Genomic DNA, 19,766 nt, shown 5'->3' with positions numbered 1-19,766 from the left:
AGTTACATATTTTCCATGTGGGTCATGCTGAGTAGAAATACAAGTGGGAAGAGCTGCATTCTGTGTGCTGAGCTGCTTTCCCTGGACAGGCACACAGCACTGTGATTGGCTTCTCAACTTCTCTGATGCATTCTCTTGATCTATTCAATACACTTTTTCAGAAGCTGGCAAGAACTTCCCCTATTGTGGCAGCATTCAGATTTCAACTTAGCTATGTATTATCTCCTATAGTTAGAATATGAATTATAAACTCCATTACAACAAGGAAAAATGAGTAATATTAGAACTGGATATAGCATTTGTGCACATGGGAAGATTTGTTTACAATGCTGTGGTTTTAGAACTTTGGAATTTGTTGTCCCCTCTCTGAATGTGTTCCCTAAGGCTTGTGGCAATATGAGGACATGGGGGGGAGATAGGAAAAATACTGCTATTGTTACCAGGTCTTATATTAGCAAGTGTGTTAACAGTATGTGTTGCTTTTGCAGGGTTTGTAGCTGAGCAGTTCCTAAATAACACAGCTACACAATTGACATACCATGGACTGTGTGAGCTGACTTCAGCTGTCCAGGAGGGAGAGCTTTGTGTTTTCTTCAGGAACAACCATTTTAGCACCATGACCAAATACAAGGTACATCCAGCATTTTTTGTCTTTATTGTTGTGTTTTGTGTTTCAAAGCAAGTCACAGTTTTTCACTGTTTTAAAATAGAATTAAATTCCAGGTTATTATGTTGTATATAAATATGGCTTACAGTGACTGTAAGGTCTGTAGCAAATGTTACTTAGGAATTACTGATTAGTGGTTTAGTCACTGGGATCCATTACTACTTTAAATCTTATTGTAGCCTTTCCCTTTATGTTCAGTTTACTCCCTGTGTTAACTCTTTGTGGTTATGTATAGTTATGTACACTTCTTACATGGCTTGAATTTTCTTGCAGTTTGTGGTTGGCATTATAAGGTTAATTTAATTTCTTGTTTCTGAGGATTTAAAAGTTTGCATTACATTTGGGCCAGTAGATGAATAGGTCCATGTGCAAAATCCCAAATGTTTGGAGAAGTTGAGATATGCTACAATATTGGTTTCCTTTGTTAGGGAAGAGAATTTTTTGAAATTATTTATCTGTATTGGGGAAGCAAAATGGCAGCAATTGTGAAAAGAGTATTCCAGGATACAAAAAGCAAGTGTCAGCTTGGTTAGTGCTTCTGGGACTCCTTCCTCCATGGAATGGAGAATCTGGCTTGGCAAGTTTACGTTCATTTACGGAGCATCTTCATACTAAGATAACTTTACTTTCACTAGGATGGTAGTGTATGAGTTTTCACCCTTGTATAGAACTCTTAAAATTATGTTTTGGTGATGTGTTATACAATAGGACTTTAATTTCATGTACACTTGTACTTATGAATAATGGTAATAAAAGCAAAAAAAGAGGTGTGTAACGTGCAAAAAAGTTAAGAATCCATTGGTTTTGCAATTAAATGATAATGTCATATACATCATGTGAATGACACTTTCATTTGTCACTACCAGTCCTTTTTTCCTCCCTTTGTTAATCTTGACTGTCAATGCTAATCTTTGGCATTTTGAGTAACTACTCATAAGCTGAGCTAAAGGTCTGAACAGTCCTGATAAAAAAAGATAAACTCTACAAGCAGGTAACACATTTGGTTTTCTGACTGGAGTACATCTGAGATCTGTTTTAAATCTGTGTATGCAGTACCACTCTCTTAAAGCAGTAGGGCAAGTAAAAGAATCTTTATCCTCCCTCTTCCATTTAAATAACCAGAAGCTGTGAAATAACTGTGTATGGTCAAATATTACATTTCCTGATGCAGCTCATTTAAATCACAATTTTGAGTATAGTTTTCCCCCTCTAATGTCGTTTCTAAATGTCGTTCTTGGATTAGCTGCTGGTAGCTCATGAAACAAGCCTGTACACTGTTTTGTGCTTTCTGTTATGGAGTGGGGAGGGAAGAATAAACCCCAACCTCAACATAGTTTGGTTTTAAAAAAGAAAAAAGTGCAACTGTACTTTCTGGGTACAAATGGTATCTAAAACTGCAGGGTACTTCCTTTACTTTGTCTTCTAGATAAAATACATAAATCCTCCTGGAAATAATGCATTTTTGTGCTGTTATTAAAGACTTTAAAATCTAAAGTATTATTTGTATTAAATACAGTCAGTGAGTATCACTTTGACCTGTAGATTATAAATACAGATTAGTTTTGTAAAACTTAGGCTCTTTGTAGTCTTTTGCAGCCCAGTATTTAGATTAAAGGCCAGAACCTGGTGTGTGTTTGTCTGTCATTTATTAGCTTCATACTTATAAACTTGTACTTCTCAGTTGAGATCCTTTTTCCTTATAGAATTAAAATGCAACACTCCAATGAGTTAAATATCCTTAGCCAGTATTAATAAAGCAGAACAGGTAAAGACAGTGAGTAAAAATCTGTCTTTGAGTTTTTACCTGTAAGAACTAAACATGAGTCCTAAGAAAAGTTAAAATATTTCAAGAAGGGTGTTGTTTGTATATTTAAGGTTTGCTGCAGCTAAGTCACAGTGGTTTCAATCTTCTGCTTTTTGAGAATTCTCAGAATTCTGAAATGCTCAGCTTTGAAATAGAGGCTGTTATTCTTGTTTTTCACAGTCATTATTGGCAGTGACCTTGTAGTTAGTGTTTAATTTCCGTGGTATTTACATGTTTTAGTTCCTGTGGTTATTGCTTGTAAACAGTGTTCATTTTGATTTGGATTTCTGCTGAGTGGTACATGACAGAATTTGAGATATCAAGAAACTTTTTAAAATTATCATTGTAAAATAATTATTTTATTGATAATTATTTTATCAAGAAGATAATTTTTAAATTGATACTTAAAGGCCAGCAGTTACTCTTTTGCCTACTTCTAACCTACCCAGCTGTTTGCAGTAGCTACATGTCTAGGGGGTCTTTCGTATCAAGTCAGAAATAGACTCAACTTGGGCTTTTAGCCAAAAGCAGCTATCCAGAAACTTTTCGACCTCCAGGGTACTCCTGTGAGTGCCAAATGCATTGTTGCTACAGAATTGAGGTTTTTTTTTCAACTGCTTCACTCTTTGCATCTCCTGGGTTTAATGCTCACTCTGCAGATGGGGTTTCCTCACAGTTTGAGCAGTAGTCAGCAGTAGCTGGACTATGGAGAAAAGTCCATCCATTGGGAACATGGAGACACAACATATGCCAAGGAAAACAGAGGGATAGAACTTCGAGGGCAAGAATTATGCAATTATTTTTTCTCTTTCTCTAATACTGCCTTTCTCTCTTTCCCCTCCAAACTAATACATGGAAAGGTATAAATAAAGCAGCTATAAAGTTAATCAAAAGGGAATTACACATTTAATAAGTTATGTCCATGTAATAAAATCAATGTATTTTTTTTATAGCTTGAGTAATGAGCGATTATTGTTCTAATTAAGCTAATGCTTAAACTTTTATTTGGCAGCTTTAATTTGCAGCTGATACAAGGACTCGTACATTGGGGATATTTTTAAAGTGCAGTGTGGTTTTTTTAAGGCTTATAGTTTAGTGAAAGGACTTGGATTCTGTACCTTGTCCATTTGCCCAAGTAATCATTTTTTCTACTTCCTGTATAAAAGTTCATTTAATTGCATACTAATAGTCTTGGCTCATGTGATTATACAGTAATAATTTTCAGCAGTTAAAAATGTGATTTTATTTTTTTACCTTTGCTTTTCATTATGCAGATAATAAATACATCAAATGATAATTCCCTAGATCAAGGAAAAACAGGACTGTAAAGAGGGGATCAGTTTGGTAAGAAGATCTTAGTTCAGTTGGAACATTTTTGCCAGACTTGTTTGTAATAGAACCTGTGTCCTTTACTGGAAAGTATCAAGACACCTTTTTGGATTTTAAAATATGTGTGTTTTCTACTTTATAAATGTTGTATTTCTGCTTCAGAACTCAACAGATACTTTTATTCCAATACAAAGTGTATTTCATAACAATAATTGCGCTCTTTCCTTGGGCATTTAAGATTGGCACAGTGAGGCAATGAATATAACTTAAAAACATGTTTATTTTTTAATTTCTTAAGAAGTGTGCAGTTCTTATGCTGAGTGTTACTGAGTTCAATAGTACATACTTTCTTTTAAAAATCTTTTTAATATTAATATATCTGAATGTTTTAACTGTTACAGAAAATTAAAACAACACTCATTCATCAACTTACAACACCTTCACGAAAATGAAGGGATCTGATCCAGAAGTCCAAGAGAATAATTACATACTATTCAAAACATAAGACTTAAAATGTTTGTCTTTACTGTAGGAAGCTATTGGACAGGTGTTTGGTTTTCTTTTTGCTGGAAACTTGGTAATTGGCATTGGAACAAGTAGTTTTAAAACCTTAATTATTTAATCTGATTTTGAAATTATCCAAGGAAAGAAGGTCTAGTAACATCCCCTGTAGCCTATATTAGTGCATTTCAGAGAGGGGGTTTTTTGTGCAAATCAGAAGACTGAGAAATTCCTGTTTGGGAGAATAATCTTGCTTTATCCTCAGCTTTATTTCAAGGTTTTTATATGTGAAACTATAAAATCTGGGCATTGGTCTGTAATATCTAAATATTGATTCTTACGATAGATAATTAGTCATAACTTTGTTAAAGAAAACTGTGTCTACAATAGTTATGTACTTGGGATTTTCTTTTATTGTTTTAGTCCCTGTTGACTATGGTTAGTAAATATTTTTGCTGTCTATTATGTGCTGATATTTTGGGGGCACTGTTAACTCATGATATTGGGTATTTGTTAAAAACCCTACCTTTAAAAACAAACCTAAGAGATAAGCTGGTAATACTCTAGAGATGTCCAGTTAGATTTTTCTGGAGGTAGAAGCATTCTGTAGCTGTTCTCGGTGAGGGGCATTTGAGAGCCATTTCTGTGTGCCTTGGTTACCTGAGCTGCCCCAGCTCCGTGGGCTGCAAGCCCGGTGAGCTGTGCCCGGGGACCCGCAGTGGCTGCACAGGCCGGGGCTATGTCCCAGTCCCTGGAGGCTCTGTGTGTGTCCCCCTGTCCCTCGGGGCTGTGTGTGTGTCCCTGTGCTGTCCCTCGGGCCTGTGTGTGTTACCCAGTCCTGTCCCTCGGGGCTGTGTGTGTATCCCTGTGCTGTCCCTTGGGGCCTGTGTGTGTGTCCCTGTGCTGTCCCTCGGGGCTGTGTGTGTATCCCTGTGCTGTCCCTTGGGGCCTGTGTGTGTGTGTGTTACCCAGTCCTGTCCCTCGGACCTGTGTGTGTTACCCAGTCCTGTCCCTCGGGGCCGTGTGTGTGTCCCTGTGCTGTCCCTCGGACCTGTGTGTGTGTCCCTGTGCTGTCCCTCGGACCTGTGTGTGTGTCCCTGTGCTGTCCCCCTGGCCTGTGTGTGTGTGTCCCAGTCCTGTCCCTCGGGGCCTGTGTGTGTGTCCCTGTGCTGTCCCTTGGGGCCGTGTGGGTGTCCCTGTGCTGTCCCTGGGGGCTGTGTCTCTGTCCCTGTCCCTCCGGTTGTGTCCCTGTCCCTCACAGCCAGCCCGGCCCGGGATGTGGAAGTGCCTGCCAAGGGCGGCTGTTTCCGGGCCCCAGGCCTGGCCGTGCTTGGTGCAGCTCCGGCTCCGAGGCCCCACGGAGGTCAGAGGATAAAACATAAAAGATAAAACATAGAAAGGCGTTTTTGTCGGATCATGGGCTGTCCTTGCTGGAGTCTGGGTGTGCCACTGAATGTGACTGTGCCTTTAGCAGTGGCAAGAGAACGTGCCTGGCATTAAAACTGTGCCTACAAAGCCAGTCTATAGATAGAGCCTGGCTTTTCTTGTTGCTGGTAGAAGGAACCAAACCCATGATGAGAGGCTGCATTACAGCTCATAGCAAAAGAGCCAACTCCTCTTACTTTGTATTTGAAATTATTGCCAAAGGCTCACTGAATATTAGCAATATTGTGACGGTCCTGGTTGGATTTTTCTGTGGAATTCAATTTAGTTATACTAATGATGTAGAGATTAGAAAGTTGGTTAAAAATAAGGGAAAGATGACTTTGGATCTCTGATCTGTGATACACCATTTTTCTTTCATTCCAATAATGTGAACAGGAACTCTGTCTCTTATCAGGTACTAGGGAGCCTGTGTTTGTTGGCTTGCTAAGCTTTGTTCAAAGGATGTTTTAAGGTGTGCAGTTGGTATTGGAATTGCAGTGTTGGTGTTCAGGTAATGTAAGATGTAATGCAGTTTACTGCCTTTCTTTAGGGAGCTGTGTTACATTTTTTATTATTTACTCTAACGTGACATTTTTACAATCAGTGTTTAACTGAGAAATTCTTAAAAGTAAGAATATGAACTACTTTAAGATTGGAAATGGGTCTGTATTTCAAAGTGTTAGCTTTAATCTATCCTTAGATACTAGATTCTAATTCTATGAAGGCAATGATATACCTTAATGTTTGTGTGTGGAAAATTAAGCTTATAATAGTTTGGAAAACTAATATTTTCACAATTTCATTAGTACTAAGCTACACAGTTTATGGGATGTAATTAAAAATATATGGCATAATAGAGGAAAACCTGAGACACACACCCCACCCCCTTTTTTAGGTTTGGTTTGAGTCAATGTACTGTTCAAAATAAAACCTAAAAGTCCAAATAAATTTTATCTTTAAAATTCTGGGATTTTATTTTTAACATATTTTTGAAGACTTCTTATATGTAAAATGTTCTGAAATAGGTATTCTGTGCAAAGTGGAAACACTGTGAAATTACTTCCTTTTATTTTCTTCAGGTAATTTGTCAGGAGTATCATTCAGCTCTTAGGCAGGTTTCCAAGGGACAGATGATTTCTTAGATCATGTTATGTGATCAGACTTGTTGCTGGCACTTGTATTTATGTCTGTAAAGCCCCTTGTGCTGGTTAACTCCCATTCCAAAGCCTGAGCATACAGTAGTGTTACCTGTTCGGTTTCGGTTTGGGTTTTTGATCCACTCTATTTGGCCTTGTGTATAAGTGCATGTTATAGTATGAGGTAATATTGGAATAATTGCTGTGTGTGAGTTTTCAAATAATATTTTTGTTACATCAAGTGACCTCCCTGCCCCAGAGGGGTGGCTGTAAACAGAGTGGGATTGACGAGATGTGGTTGGAATTTCAACACCTCCCTCAGAGAGTTTTTTAATGACTTCAGAGAAGTCAGGGAGCTCGTTCTGTAGGTTGAGTATGGGCAGAGTTTCCATTTCTTGCCTGTTTAGCCTCAAAAATCATTAGAACTGGACCTGCCTCTTGCTTTGGTCCAACTTCAGCACAGTGATCTTTGGGAACTCTTTTTGTGCTACTGGAATACAAATACCAAATTTTTGTGGCTGTGACAATTAACTGCCTTGATTTTTACAGCTAAACCACTTCTACAAGTTTTGTATTTAGTGTCTTGATCTGGTACATTCAGTAATATTAATGGGAGCTTCAGTCTTAATATGCTGTGTGGTCAGTAACAACATTCTTGATTTGGAGTATAATCCTAAAAACATGATAAAAAAGGTAGGATGAAATAAATTGATTTATTTAAATGGAAATTTAAATGGTCATTTTGTGCTGCTTTGCTGTCCCTCAGACATGCAGCACCATCTCCATTTACTTGGGACCTACTTATTTCCCTTTGATTTCAGCTCCTCTCCCACTCCTTCAGCCTACGCTTACATTTCATCCTTCCAGTGCCTTGGTATCTGCACTTGTTAGCATTGTCTCCTTCACTCCAGACCAGCCCATTTTATAATTTCAGACTTTGAAATCAAGAAATTTGGCCTTGTGGAACTGTAAAATTACTAAAATGCCAACAAAAGCAGTTACTGGTGACAAGTGATAGCAAGAATCTTAAATTTAGAGCTTTCAATTGACACAGACCTCAAATTCTATCAAAACTCATTATGAAACATGAAGTCTGAGATGTGGCCATTTTGAGGTAATGCCTCTTGGATTGTTTGGAAAGATCACCTTTGTCTCCACACCTTGCCTTTGGAATTTAATGTGATTACTCCTAGGATTTAAAGTTCTTGTTGCCACTTTTTAAGTCTACTTCTTAAAGAAGAGTTGTCAAGGTATATAGCTTGATATATATTTATTTTTGATATATTAATGTTTTATATTAATTTCTAGTCAATATGAACTTCCACTAAGAATGAAGAGTTGCAAGATGGAATACAGAAATTGTGTGGCTGTTAATTTATCAGTGAATACTAGTATCTGGTGGTTTAATGTTGTGTGCTGATTTGTGTAATTATTAAATGTGCTAAAACCTCTAAATTAATGTTTTATTGGAATGCAATATTTTTATCATTTCTGCTTAGATTGTAAAAAGTTGGTTTTGGTTTTTTTTTTAGTTTTACAAGTTTTCCTTGTTCTTCTGTATAGGGTCAGCTTTACCTGCTGGTGACAGACCAGGGCTTTCTTACAGAAGAGAAGGTGGTGTGGGAAAGCTTACACAATGTGGATGGTGATGGGAATTTCTGTGACTCTGAATTCCACCTGCGGCCTCCATCAGACCCTGAAACTGTCTACAGAGGGCAGCAGGATCAAATAGATCAGGTACTGGGTTTCTGCCTTTCAATTGTAAGTTAGTACTGATTTTTAGTCACATTTCTGTGTAATTCCACAGATGTGTATGTGTGTGTACTCCTGCATGTGTGGGACTATGAAACTCCTTTAGGTTCTTAGGTTGGGGTTCACGAAAGTGCCCCTTGAAAGTATTAATATGGTTTTGAAGAAGGAAAAGTAAGACCAACTGAGCAGTTTGGAAAATGGGATTTTAATCTCTCAGAATCTGCTTCTGCAAAGTCCCCACTCAGGTGAAATATCACCTCTGCTTTGTAAACAGAAGCAGACTGGAATTTCTTCCTACATAACAAACTCCCTTCAGCTCGTTAAGATTGTCATAGCTGAACTTTGCCTTCTGCTGCCCACTTAGCTGAATGTAGGACAAACCCCACAGCAGATGATGTGTCATGGTGGGGGTTTGTTACTCTTAATGAGACACAGTTTGCAGAAGTCGTGTTTGAGGTGGGGCTGAGTTGTACCAGTTAATGCACAAGTGCAGAGCAAGACAAAGTTCCTTGGAAATCTCATTCTGAAAAAGTTTATAGTGATCACCATTAATGTTTTTTAAATACTGGGGAAAAATAAGTAAGATGCTTCTTAATAAACTGAAGGACTGCATCTCCCTCTCAGAATAAAAATTGGACAGATAATTTGCTGCTGTCTAGGTTATAAATTTAAACCTCAAAACAAAATTTTTAAATTAGTTTTTGTGTTTTCTGTGCTGCAGCTTAGGCATTGTGAAAGCAGACATGTAAAGTAGGTTCTCAGCCTTTCTACAGTTGAGGTTATGGACAGGTTCTGAAACAGATTCCTGATCTCCATTTGAAGATAAGGCTGGGAGAAAAGTGATGGTACTGTGTTGCTGCACATGATATGTGCAAAAAATTCACTTGCTATGACTTTTTTCTCTGTGAAAGAGCATTAATTACTAAGTTTACTGTTTAGGATTATCTGATGGCATTGTCTCTACAACAAGAGCAGCAGAATCAAGAGATTAACTGGGAGCAGATCCCAGAAGGAATCAGTGATCTAGAACTAGCAAAGAAACTCCAGGAAGAGGAGGACAGGAGAGCTTCTCAGTTCTATCAGGAACAAGAACAAGCAGCTGCTCAGGTCCAGGTAAGAAAATAGTACTACAAGATATGATCATCAATTTTAGAATGTATTAATAATTGCATAGAAATATCTCTACTTGTACATATTTCAGCCTGAGGTGAATAGAGGAATCTTCAGGAATATTCTATAATTGTTGCAGTATGCAGGCAGATACGGCAACTGCAAACATTTAGATACTTTAAAGCAGGCATAACCTTCTAAATTAGGTTTCATTTATACTTAATTTGGAGTGATGGTATGAATTAATGTGTCAGGTTACAAAGATGGTATTGCTAGTATTTTACATTACTTGCAGAAGAACATTCGACTAAACTTTTTTATAATAGTTGAAGCTTTGTTTTTATTTTGTCTTGCAGAAGTTAGTTGCTGTACATTTTCAGGTGTGATGTCATGTGAATCTATTCTGTTATTCCAAATTAGGCAATTCACAGTTTCCCCCAGTACACCTTTCCATCCCATACCCATAATCAGCTGATTTCAGAATCTTCTGAAAATGTGATTCATGCACATCTATCCAAAAATGCAATTTAACTGAATCTTCTCTGCCAGAGATATTTAAGTTGGTGTTTTGGATTTAGAGAGTTCTTAAACACTGAGAACTTTCAGAACTGCTTTTATTTACAAATATGTAAGAAATAATCTATATAAAGCATGCATCTTTGGCCTGAAGTAATTCAGAACCATTAACTGGTAAGGTTGTTAAGCACGAAACAAGAACTATGACAAGTAAAAATTGTGTTATTTGCACTGTTTGTTGCTTTAATAGAACCAGCAGTACCTATCTAAAACACAGATTCATTACTGCTGGCTGCCAGAGGTAGAAAGAACTGAAGAACCTGCTGAACAGGATTAAGAGCCTGCTCATTTGCAGCTATGAATGGAGGGAATGGATGATGAATTAACAAAACTTATGTTACCTTTGTATACCACCCCCCTTGCCAAGTTATTCAAGAGTTACTAGTCACAAAAAGCTGCTGCTTTACCATTATCTCACTGTCCACACCAGCACTTCAACTCTGCAAATACTGAAATGTGGATTATGTACTTCGAGAAACTAGGAAAAAATTCCAGTGCAATAACACAGAAGTGCCAGAAAATGCTTGAAAACATATTTTATTGAAACTACTGATCTGAATATGTGGACATGACAGAAGGGACACATGAAACTTGAAATATATTTCCAGCTGACTTCATTTTCAAGAAATATGCAGTTTTGTGAAGGCCCTGGAGTTGGCATACCAACAACCCCTACCTGAATTCTGTTGGTTTGCATAATACTTAAACTTTTTGTTTGTGGACTTGAGCACACACAAACAGTTGAGGCTGTATCTGCAGTGGTGCTGGGTTTATTTCCCATGTTATCTCCCTTCCCAGCAGGTACAAGGGGCTGCCTCTCCAGCCAGCGCAAGACAATCCGGGAGTAACGAACGCAAACGCAAAGAGCCTCGAGAGAAGGAGAGGGAGAAAGAGAAGAACAGCTGCGTTCTCTTGTAACAGAACAGGGATTCCGTCTGGAGTCAAGTGCATGTCCTCAGAAGCAAAAACAAGGAGTAAAAAGGAAGACAAACCTGTTACATGCCGCCTGTGCCTGATTACCCCATGGATTTTGTTCATGTTCCAAGAGAGGAGGGATGACTTTGTAACAATCAGACTTCCTTCAAAGTCATAGTGCGTGCTGCTCAAGAGGGAATTCCAAATCACAGTTGGATGCGGCTGTGCTTTGAGTTAGTCATAAGAAATACTGCACCTTGTAGCTGAACACACAAGTCATGGCAAGTCCTGTGTCATAGTGACATCCATTACTCATTACATCAGTTAGTAAGCTATTTTACCTTCTACTCTAAACAGAGGTAATTCATTTGGTGTAAGGCTTTTTCCTGAAGTCTGTACACGAGCACAACAGAGTTCTGTGTTACTTCCTTAGTATGAAACTATATCTTAGGCTAGGTATAGTCTCCATGACACAAGAGCCCAAGTAACAGCTGGGCATTGCGTCCTCAGTGTGTCCAGATTTCTTTGCTTCTGGATCTGGTGTGTTCGTTTTTTTGAACCCAGATTTATACTTGTTATTGCTATCACTGCATCTCCTGGCCAGCTTTCTTGCCCCAAGAATATGTGAGTTATTAGGCAGCATACAGAAATTGTCATGAAAAACATGGGGCATTTATTAAAAAGCAAGATGAATATTGTTTGCTTTTCTTGCAACTACAAACTGGGTATGGCAACTCAGATGTTATCAGGGTTAAACAAATAATTTTATAGGTAACTTTTTTTTCCTTTTATTATTTTTTTCTCTTGTAGGTAAACTGGACCAGATAAGCTTTTATTTATTGACCTCTCCATATGATAGATGAATGATGAGAGGAAACTAAAGTCTATAATAATCATTATTCTATATAAGAATGCAGAGTTAAAATAACTAACTATCTGCCTTTTATCCAGAAGTACCTTGAACATGACGTTAACGTGTCCACTTGTATATTTAAGCAAGTGTACTGTAGTTAAAAACACACTTTTTTGTTTGTTTTATAAATCATGTATTCTTAAAAAAGCACACTTCTGAAAGGGTGAGAGAGGAGTGAAGCTGCTCTCTGAGATGGTTTGAAAGGTGGCCAAGTGTAATATTTTGTTTTTTAAATCACTAATTTAGAATTTTTGGAAATCAGATTTTTCTAATTTATGGGAACCAAATAAACATGTTGCATCTTGTAGTATTTATAGAATGCAGAAATAGAACACTTAATGAATTTTGAGGGAACCACAAATCTTCCTCCACTTCCATTAATTCTTGCTGAACCTTTTGATAAAAATTTCTATTTAGCAATTTGTAGATACTTTTGAAAAAGGCTGTTTCTCCTGGACAAGTTCTGTATCTGTACTCTAAGCCTTAGTGTTCACACAGAAAAACCTGCAAGCTAAGGTGGAATGTGACATTCCTGCTTCCAGGTGTTTGGAGAATGTCTGTCTATAAAAGTGGGTGTCTTAACACAAGCCCATCAGTAAAAAGCCACTTCACAATTATTTCAAGCAGACTTGCTGCACTGATGGCAACCAGTCATCACACACATCTGTACCAACCTAGAATGAAAATGAGATAAAGGAAGATTGTATTTTTACCAACTAAAGGGCCAATTTGTATCACTTTTCTTCCATGCCTTTTCTTCTTTTGTTTTTTCTTCCACTCTTGTTACAATTTCCCTTTTATAATGATGAAGTAATGAAGAGTAGGAGGTCTCTAATATGTAAACTATAAATTTAAAAACATCTTCTCTAGAAAAGTCATGTCCAGAGAAGTAATTTTAATACTTAATGTATGCAGTTCAGATAATTTTCTATGTCAAAGCAAAGGTTGATCTCTTTTTCCTTTGCAGCAGCCTAACTTCTTCAAACAAATTAATGTGATGGAGGATCACCAACATAATGACTTAGCTACTTTAAGTAGATGAAAAACTATTCCAGTAGTGTCAATAACAGAGACTTTAAGCCAGAATGTTGTTTAAAAACATTCTGTTACTAAGATTTTTCCAAATTTGTGTATTTACATTTATTTATTGACCTTGAAAAATAAATATGTCAAGCTAAGTGTTTGTTTTTATTTTCAGTGACAGTATTGCCACTTTTGGAAGGAATCTAACTGTTGTGGCTATGGAGTTTATCTCTTTGCCTAAGATACTTGCTCGTATTAGAAGAATTCATGTAACATTTCCAGTTTCAGACAGATGTGTCTGAAACTTAATATACTGTAGTTAGAGGAATTATGGTCATTTGGTCACAGAGGAAGAAGAGTTAAATGCAATGCTCATCATGAAGCTGCAACTCCCAGATAATTCCGTTTCTTTCAATAGAGGAGTAAAGGATTTCAGGGTATTTGAGATGGAAGGCATGCTATGAAAACAGTCCTCTGTTAATATCCTTTTTCCTTTACAGGTCTTGAAGCTTTGGAAAAAAGGTAAAGAATTTCTGAAATCCAGGGCTGCATGAGTTGAACTTGTTAGTGGCAAAAGTTATAAACAGTTGAGCTTCCTAACATCCAAAATGAAATTCATGTGGAAGCTTAATTTATGCCCTACTGGGAGTAACCATTCCAAAAGCACCTGTCACAGTTGGTAACTCTGACAGTAAGTGAGGATCAAAAAACATGAACAGAATTGCTTTTATCTATATGAAGTGAGCTTGGAAAATAATATTGCACAATATAGTCTTGGAGTACCAGGAAGACAATATCTACTTCTGTTTACTTCATTTGCCTTTTTTTTTTTCCTTGTTCTTTGTCCAGCTCATGTTCTAGCAAAAGGGTATAGATTTATACTTTAAATCTATTTAAACAATTTAGCATGCACATGCTCCAAATACCTACATAATATATATGAAAGTGTCCAGAAAAGTAGAGTAGAACTTGTTTTCCACTAGATAAATGCTAGCACAGAAAACAGAATAATAGATTTTTTTGTTGTTGCATTATAGTTGTAACATAAAAAAGCTACATACAAGTATTCTTAAGATTAGCAAAAACCTGAGCACTGCCGTAGAGATAAATGTTTTTCTATAAGGCACTTTGTAAATGCTCAAATCCACCAGTTTTCTTGTGACACTCATGGAATCTGCAACCCAACAAAACAGATCCAACAGAGTTGTAACACCAGAAAATGAAATTAGCATTCCTGAAAATTCACTTAAACACAATGCAAAACCTACATTTTGTTAGCTGTCCATGTTGTCCATAGAAGAAATGATGTGTTCAGTGTCTCTGCAGAGCTGCTCCTGTGGCTCCCAGGGCAGCACAGACTGCTGGGAACCTCAGAGTGCTAGGCAGGCTCTTACTCACATGGTATTGCACATTACTGTCATGTTTCTTCAAACTTGTGTACACAAGCTCTTGAAAAAAGTTTTCCAGTATGTAATAAAAGGCAGTTTTGAGTTCTTGAAATGGAATTTCTTGTGCATTCAGCAGGAAATACTCAAGTGAAAGGTAAAGCTGATGGATTTTTAACTGAACCATTCTTCATTCCTGCTCCACTGGTTCTGTAACAAAGTCAGCTCATTGTTTAGATCAGCTCTTTGCATTAGGATGCTTATTGGAAAATCTATACAAACTACATCCTTCAATACAGCATACTGAATTTAGAGCTTATTGTATATAAAAGTAGATTTTTAAAGGTTGCAGCACTGAACAGGTGACTCAGGAACTGCACGTTAATTGAGCAGAATTCTCCTTAGAAAGCGTATTACAAAAAAGCAAAATTAACAAGCTGTACTTTGGTTACAGTACAGTGCTTCCATTTTTTTCCATCTGTGCTATGTTCCTTGGTAGCAAGTAAAATCCAACTTAAAAAATGTTCATTGAGTCGAGATAGCAAATGTCACGTGCAAAGCCTGAAATTGGCACTTCATCTTGATGAGTGCACATCATTTTTATTAAGTATAACTAGCCAGACTGTTAGTGTTGAGTGGGAAAATGGGAAGAGGTGAGTGACACCTTCTCAAACCACATCATTTGCACAGAGTGTGTCTGATTTTCAGTCTTCCTCTTGTTCAGAGCTTGGCCAGTAGAAAAGCAGTAAAGCAGTGCATTTAAGCTCAGCTTTGATGGGGAAGAAGTGCCACAGCAGAATGCTAAGGAAGAAAGAGAGGCTGGAACATAAAAAGTCCCTGTGAGGGACTCTTGAGAGTGTTTAAGGCTTTGTCCTTAATTTTGCTGTTATTTTGGACACAAATAGCTGTGCAGTGGCTGCATTTTCTCACCTAGGTAATGCCCAGCAGGTTCATTTCCTGGCAGGTTGGCAGTGTCTGTCCCTGGACACATTGCTCTTCCTTCTCACTGTGCTTTCAAGCTAGGACTAGCTGTGCTGATCTTCTGATAGCTCCAAATATTTTTATTAAATGTCAGTTGCCTACTGTTCAGTTTTGGTCTGTGTCAGCTCCTATCAGAGCTCAGAGTTCTCGCTAGAGAACTTGCTGAAATCTGCCTTCCTCATTCCTTTTCTGGTTTGTAGGATTACCTGTGCTCATGGAGAAGCTTTATGTGCTGAAATGGGCAATTCCTTGTTTTTCAAGGTTAAAACCTTCAAATATTCTGTTAATTATCATTAGAAAGTCAAGATCCCACGTTTGCCTCTACAGCACAGAAAAATGTGCAACAAACTAGTATTATTTTTGGGAAATTCTAGGGAATCATTTGGATTAAGTTTTAGCACTCCAAGTAACTGAAAAGTTTGCTAGCTCAGTCTAAACAGTGCTTACAAACAGTGCAACACTGCTGCAATCAAAGGCAGTGCTGATCAGTGTAGACAGAGCTGAGGCAGTGCTGGTGCTGCCCTCCCCACAGTGAATGAAATGGGGGTGGTTTGACAGTCAGACACTCAGCCAAATGGACAGAGACCTTGGGGGCGGACAGGGACATAAACTCAGCTAAGTTTTATTATTTTTTAATTACTCTCTTGAACTTCCTTTAGTGCTGACCCAATTTCAATTTAGGTCCCATCCACCATAAGTGATACCGATTGTGAAACATATGGGGAGTGATCTAAGAGTGTCTCATGAGCCAAAGCCTTTAGCTGAGACAAACTGAGGGTCTCCATCACAGAGCTGGAGGAAATAACAGGATATCTGGTCAGTCCTGAAGTTCATACTATCTTTGCTTGTTGGAAGCCCTTAGGAAAATTTAGATAGGCTTTTTGAGTTAAAACCTTAGCTGTAAATGAAAAGTTACATTTATGCTAAGCAGTTTTGAAAATTTCACCTAAGTTTAACATTTTTAGATTTCTGAATGTGTTTCCAGAAAAGCTGTGATAACTTGTATTTTTGTCAGAAGCCTTGTGATGGCTTTTGTTCCTGCTTACTGGCATATGCCAAGAAAAAGGTCAAAACTCCAATCAGAAAAAACACCAGTGTGTCTTAAATCACTTTAAAAACTTAAATCAGCTGAGTAATGGGAACACCCTTGGGTTTGCTCATCCCTTGTTTTGGGAACTCCAAAATATCTACAAAACCAGACAATTTTCTCTCTAGTATTTTGGTATCAGGCCAGCAATAGGTCAATAAATTTTAGGGCTTTTGTTATTGCGGATAAACCAGTTTCTGGCTCTGGTTAATCTTAGTTACTTGTTTTGTTTACAGATGAGTTTCAGTGAAGCCCTTCACCTTGAAAGTTTGAAACCAGGGCTCTGTGAGGTAATGGTATGGAGAGTTTGGCCAATTGCATGGGTAGATGTTACCACTGATTCTATTAACCACAGAAGGAAATACTGCTGTGGAAATAAAATCCTTCTTTTGCTAGGAAAAGCATAGTAGTAGGTGGTGTCTTCAAGCTTGCAGACTTTAAACTATTTGTAATCCAGATTTTGCATTTTTTATCATGAATACTTGCAATAATTACATGTTTGCATTCCATATACTTGGGTTACATCAGGTATGCTTGGATTTCTGGATTTCTTCCATGTTTTTTCTTAGGGATTGGCAAGCAAAAATAACTTTAGAGAGCCCCTTAAAGTGACCATAGATACAATGATTTCAAGAGACAAACCTATTGTAGCAAGGGTTTGGTCACCTGTAATTTGGTAACACTTGAAATCACTAGTGGTGTCACATGCTGAGAAGTGTGACTGGTCAGGGAGTTACAGCCCAGACACTGCTGAAAGAAGCAGGGTTCTGGTTTGGATACACTTTGTACTTGCCAAAACACCCCCCGTTAATGCAGGGTGCTGTCAGTGTAATGCACAGGTCAGTACCTGTGAATGGTTTTTCCCTGTGTTTTTGCAGTGTGTACTCACTGTTCACAGGTTGAGCCTCACAACTTTGATAGCAGTCCTTAGAACTATAGAAGTATCAAGTACTTGTCCTGTGCCACAGCAATATATTCTAAATCTGTTACATCTTGCTCAGTATTATGTTAATTCCTTACAACACATTCTTTATAAGGGAGTGAGAAATACTGTCAGCAGTTTCCTCACAGTAACCTGATAGAGCTTTAATGTCAAATGTCAGAGCTTTGGTTTATATTACAGCTTTCAGTAAACCAAGTTCTTAGAGAAGTTTTGTTAAAATAATTTTCAGTTATCCTTTTATCTTGTCAACAGCTGCATAGCCCTTATTTGTACAACTTATGATAATCACCTTTTACATTTGAGCTTAGTGAAGAAATGACTGATGGAATGTACAAAGATGAATCCTACAGAAGTTGCCCCAAGTTCTCCAGTGCTAAGTCAAATATTTGTTGTCTTAACTGCCTTGACTGGGTCTTTTTACAATTAAATGTTTTGGTTTTTTTTAAAAAAAAGCCCACACACAAAACCCTGACATATTTTATAAAAGTTCCAAAATACTTTCAGATTAGTAATTTCTTCAAGATGCCACCAGAATTGTGCAATTCCTGTGTTAAATCAGCAATTTTGTCTGTTAGTCACCCCATGCTTACCTGATCTCTAAATCTAGTCTTAAAAGAAAATGCAAAATAAAGCTGATACAAGTGACCGGATTTACCAAGAGAAGGGAGAAGTTAAATTTTTTAACTTGTATTTTAGAGGTGCATGACAATTAAATCTAGTCATGCAGTATCATTTGTACAATGTATGTGAATGAAATAACTTTCCATTGTGTTACACCATTATCCAACACTGTAATGGCATCTACCAAGTTCAACTACTGAATGTTTTGCATTTTAAAAGCCTTAATTGTTTATATTGTATTGTGTTTTTAAAGACTATAAGGAAATAACATTTCCTTGTAAATTGTTAAAATAATTTTGAACACAAATAGTTTTCAGAGAAATCCAGTTCTGTATCTTAATACCCCTTTTTGTTTGTGTACCACAAAGCTGTTAAATTCTGTTACCTTTTAAAGTGTCTCCCGTTATCAGCCTCTCTCTAGTTCAAGGTCTTTACCCAACTGAGATTTATTTTGGTTAACAGTCTTCTGAAACTCATTGTATGTAAATAAATTTAAGTGATCAAACTTAAATAAATATTTCATTTAGATATTTAACTTCTTTCCTAATAATAAAGGTTGGATGATATACTTAAAAAACCCAACAAAAAATAACCCAACAAAGACTCACTCTGGAAAAGAAAAGGATAGACTTCTGGTGCTCTTAAGCTTTTGATAAATTCAAAGGTTTCAGCAATTTGTTTTCAATCAGTTTTTTTCCCCACTGTCTGAGTCTGTATTAATGTTTTAAGTGAAATGGCTACCCATGCACAATCGCATTTTTAATTTAATTAAACTTTAACTGTTGGAATGCACATCTAGACTTTTACAGGGAACCAAGCACATCTCAAGTTTTATTTTTGTACCTCTCTATAGCTTTGTCTTTTAAGGTTACAAACTTCCAAATTGCTCATTCAATCTATTAGCCACTATAAATTCATCTTGAAGCAGATACTTGTTTTATGTCACACCAGATAAAGCACAGACTGCAGCCAAATGCAAAAGTGCTTTTGAAAATGCACTGGGAACTTGCACTTTCTCATGCAAACTCCTGCAGCAAAACTCAGGAAATTGAACAACTTCTATTTTTAAGAATTGAATAAGATGTATTAAATGTATCAAGGTAAGTGACACAGCTTGCAGAGACAGTGCATTTCTTTTGTTTAAGCCTAAGTATTTGTCAGATGTGAATATCCATATAGGATTAATTAGAGATAATGCTGTTACACAGCACATTTCTCTCTCCTCCATCTTCCCTGAGACTCAAAACCAGTTTAGTTTAACTCATTCTCTGCTCTGCTCTTAATTCCCCTGGAACACTGCAGGTGCTTAGCAGTTCTTCCACACAACAAGCAGAAATCAGCATCTTCTTACTGCCTCATGTCTTAAAAATTGTAACTTAAATCCTTCTTTCACAGGCAATCTGGATCAGTCAACATTTCCAGCTCTTACTCAAGGACTATTTCCTAAACTCTTCTGTTCTGCTAGGAGTCCCCTGTTCATTTAGGTAACCATCCACTACCCAGCTTTTCCAAATGGGATGCGTTTGCTTTTCTTCCTTGCTGAAGAGCAGAGTTGTAGCTACACCCTTACCCTGGCTGGGTGATAAATGAGTCCTGGC

At 37.4% G+C, this 19,766-nt stretch overlaps 1 protein-coding gene across 1 annotated transcript in view; it reads left to right on the top strand.

Moving 5' to 3' along the window:
- The window catches only part of MINDY2 (MINDY lysine 48 deubiquitinase 2), a 28,587-nt gene extending 15,281 nt beyond the window's left edge, over positions 1–13,306 (top strand). The window contains exons 6-9 of the mRNA XM_033071081.2: positions 489–631; positions 8,426–8,599; positions 9,554–9,727; positions 11,099–13,306. Of these exons, the coding sequence (XP_032926972.1) occupies positions 489–631; positions 8,426–8,599; positions 9,554–9,727; positions 11,099–11,218 (611 nt within the window). The 3' untranslated portion in view covers positions 11,219–13,306. The remainder of the gene's footprint in view (positions 1–488; positions 632–8,425; positions 8,600–9,553; positions 9,728–11,098) is intronic.
- The last annotated feature ends 6,460 nt before the right edge of the window (positions 13,307–19,766 follow it).

The sequence above is a fragment of the Catharus ustulatus genome, chromosome 12 (assembly GCF_009819885.2).
Source record: "Catharus ustulatus isolate bCatUst1 chromosome 12, bCatUst1.pri.v2, whole genome shotgun sequence".
NCBI lineage: Eukaryota > Metazoa > Chordata > Aves > Passeriformes > Turdidae > Catharus > Catharus ustulatus.
Note: the sequence above shows the minus strand (reverse complement) of the source record. Positions and strands in the feature narration are given on the sequence as shown.